The sequence below is a fragment of the Echinops telfairi genome, unplaced genomic scaffold, assembly GCF_000313985.2.
Source record: "Echinops telfairi isolate 266 unplaced genomic scaffold, ASM31398v2 ScPeMD7_7412;HRSCAF=8450, whole genome shotgun sequence".
In the NCBI taxonomy this organism is placed as follows: Eukaryota; Metazoa; Chordata; class Mammalia; order Afrosoricida; family Tenrecidae; genus Echinops; species Echinops telfairi.
In genome coordinates this window covers 1,790,094-1,793,151 of record NW_022111312.1, presented here as the reverse complement: position 1 = coordinate 1,793,151, position 3,058 = coordinate 1,790,094, and the positions used below count along the sequence as shown (strand labels likewise).

At 52.5% G+C, this 3,058-nt stretch overlaps 1 protein-coding gene across 1 annotated transcript in view; it reads right to left on the bottom strand.

The window, feature by feature from the left end:
- MYO1H (myosin IH) overlaps positions 1-3,058 on the bottom strand; it is a 54,324-nt gene that overhangs the window by 34,823 nt on the left and 16,443 nt on the right. The window contains exon 6 of the mRNA XM_004709646.2: positions 644-742. Coding sequence (XP_004709703.1) covers positions 644-742 — 99 coding nt within the window. The remainder of the gene's footprint in view (positions 1-643; positions 743-3,058) is intronic.

The window sequence follows — 3,058 nt, the reverse complement described above, 5'->3', positions numbered from 1 at the left end:
GAGAAGTCGTGTGGAGACCCCTGCCAGCGCTGAGATGCTTACAACGCCACTGGATCCACAAGACTTCCCACCCACTGGCCTGTGATCTTCCTGCATTCGGTATCATTGCATGTGTTGCATGAGTCTGAAGAGGAATTTATAGATTGGCATCAGACATATGGGCTAATATTGAACTTGTGGACGATCTGGGCTGGGCTGGGATGTTTTCTCAAAATTCAACTGCTCTTGTGTATAAAGCTCTTTCTTATACACATATGTGTGTCCACGGATTTGTTTCTCTAGTCTACCTGGACTAGCACAGATGTACATATCTGAGATCGGACTTCATTGAAGGAAAAAGTAGAACTGCCACCTCCTGCCTGCTCACAACATCGGGAGAACTTTGGGTTGCCAGATTAGAGACAGAGCAGCTGTGGCATTTGAATTTCGGGCCAGCGAGGGCTACATTTTGCCATCTCAGTCTATCCTGCGTTGTACTGGGGACACCCATGCACCGAAAGCCAGCCCAGTCACCATGGATCTGAAATGCAAACAGAGGGTGGTAGTCCACGTCTCGACCTGTGCGCCACGTGAACACCACACGTCGGCAACTGTGGTCTTAACCCCAGGCTGAACCAGGCAGTCCTGCCTGCAGGGTCCCTACCTCGAGGTCCTCGTCAGTAAAGTCAATGACCGAAAAGGCGCTGGACACCGTTTCCCAGTCGCTCTTGTCGTTGATGGACAGCTCTTTGGCACAGTGACCCTGTGGACACAGAAGTGGGCCACTCTCATGGCATTTGATCCCAGGACAGTTAGGCGGGCACACAGTTAGCGCTCCATCAAGACGTTTGCTCTGTTTCTGTACGGATGCCAGAGCGGGCCCTGCCCTGGTCACAAGGCAGAGAGCGGGGTCCACTCTCACTGTCCTGCACCTGTGGGGTTTGCTGAGTGCTAGTTCTCCCCAAAGTCATTTGGAAATTTGATTCTGAAAGCCCTCCTCTGGTGGTCTTCGTGGTGTAGTGGGTTACATGGTGGGCCACTAACTGGCAAGGTCGGCAGTTCAAATCCACCAGCTGCCCCGAGGGAGAAAGATGAGGCTTTCTCCTTCTGTACAGCTTTCCCGTCTCAGAAACTCATGGGGGCAACTCTGTCCTCTAGGCTCCCTCTGAGTTCCAGTCCACTGGGTGGCAGTGAGTTTGAGTTTTGCCCGGGGGAGTGCTAGGTGGCACAGGGGCGAGAGAGCCCGACGCTGGTGACCACGGCTGAGAGGGCCTCACACGCAGGGTTCTGTGAGTGGGATTTAATTGACTGTGTGTGATGTGTTCAAGGTGTGTGTGTGGTGTGTGTGTCATGTGGTGAGTGGTATGTGTGCATGGTATGTGTGTGTGTGGTGTGCGTGTGCGTGGTGTGTGCATGCGTGGTGTGTGTGTGGTGCGTGTATGATGTGTGTGTGTGTGGTATATGATGTGTGTGGTGTGGTCGGTGGTGTGTGTGTATGGGGTGTGTGCATGCATGGTGTGGATGTGTGTGGTGTGTGTGTGCTTGTGTTGAGCATGATAACATGTGTACATGGTGTGGGGTGTGTGTATGTGTTGTTGCTCTAGGAAAACCTTAAATGTTCCTATTAATGATAGATATTTGGGGATGTTATAAAAATGGTTTTTCTAGCCTCTTTTTTAGCTAATAAGAAACATTTGTCTCAATAAACATCTGCCGGAACAAGCAGGGACATGACAGTGCTTACATCCAAAAGACAATCTGGAAAAAAAGAAACCCGCGTTGTTTCCCACAGCTGGTCTTGATGTATCTTTGAAAATAAAAGGAAACAGGTTAAAAAAGAGACAATCTTGACCCGCTTAGCAACCATGGGGCTAAAAGCCGCAGCGGGAGGAAAAACAAAGCCCCACCAAGCTCTCCATTTCCCCGCCACCCCAGGTCTCTGTTGTCACTTCTCTTCCGTCTCCACTTTCTTCCCACGAGACTTTCAGGACCAAGAGGTGCCCCGGCCGAGAAACAGGAGCAGCTCAACCCACGCCCCAGTGGATGTGCATGAAGACAGATCCTGAGAGCCGGGCAGCTCCAGAACAGACACTGGAGACCTCGGCTGGGCTGCGAGGAGCCCCTCCCTGTGTGAAGGAGTGCCCCGCCCCCCGCCCCCCAGCATCAACCGAGGCTCACGGGCAAGACTCAGCCACCGTCCGATCGATTCAACTTGTATGGACAGACATCTGGTTTCTTCTCTAATAACATCCATATCAAGAAGTTAATAACGAATAAATCATGCAAGGCGATGGCTAGGGGGAACAAAACAAACAACTCCACCACAGGACAGGTGGACTTAAAATCTGGACTAGAGCCCAGCCTGACAACCCCACGTACAGAGCAGGACTGCTGCTAGGGACCTTCTGGACGGTGCCCTTGACAGACCAAGGTCACCAGGCCTTTCTTCCACGGTGCCCGAGGTAGCGGTGCTTCATGGGAGCCAGCCAACCATCAGCAATGGACTACACATTTCACGTGTCAGTCACCAACCCCCCCGCCCAGAGTCTGTGGACGTGGCCCCCGGTGGAGGCTCTGACTTCTCCCCACTCATCCTAGAAGCTGGCTCTTAAATCAACTGCGAGCCAACACAGGCTACACCGTAAAGGGGAGCGATTCGAATGGAGTTTTTAGAGAGTCCTTGTGCTCTTGGGGCACCGATGTGGTAGAGGGTACCAGGAGCCCAGGTGGCGTAACAGTGGGTTATGCGTTGGGCTGTTTGCTAACCACAAGGTCAGCGATTCAAACTTGCCAGTCACGCCCTGGGGGGAAGATGGGGCTGCCTGGTTCCATGAAGACCGTGTTCCTGGGAAACTCGGGTCGCGGTGAGTCGGAATCGACTGGATGGCTGGGAGCTTGCTTAGGGAGTTTTTGTGGGTAGGGGAGCCTGGTTCCCTTCGGTCTCCGTGTAGTTGTTACTGTGAATCATTTTCTCTTGGATTTTGCAACGATTCTGTTCATATCCAGAAGCTAGGGTGGGGCCGGGAGGGAAGCTGCTTTTTCCCTTTAATCCGTGGGCAAATGTCAAATACATGGATGG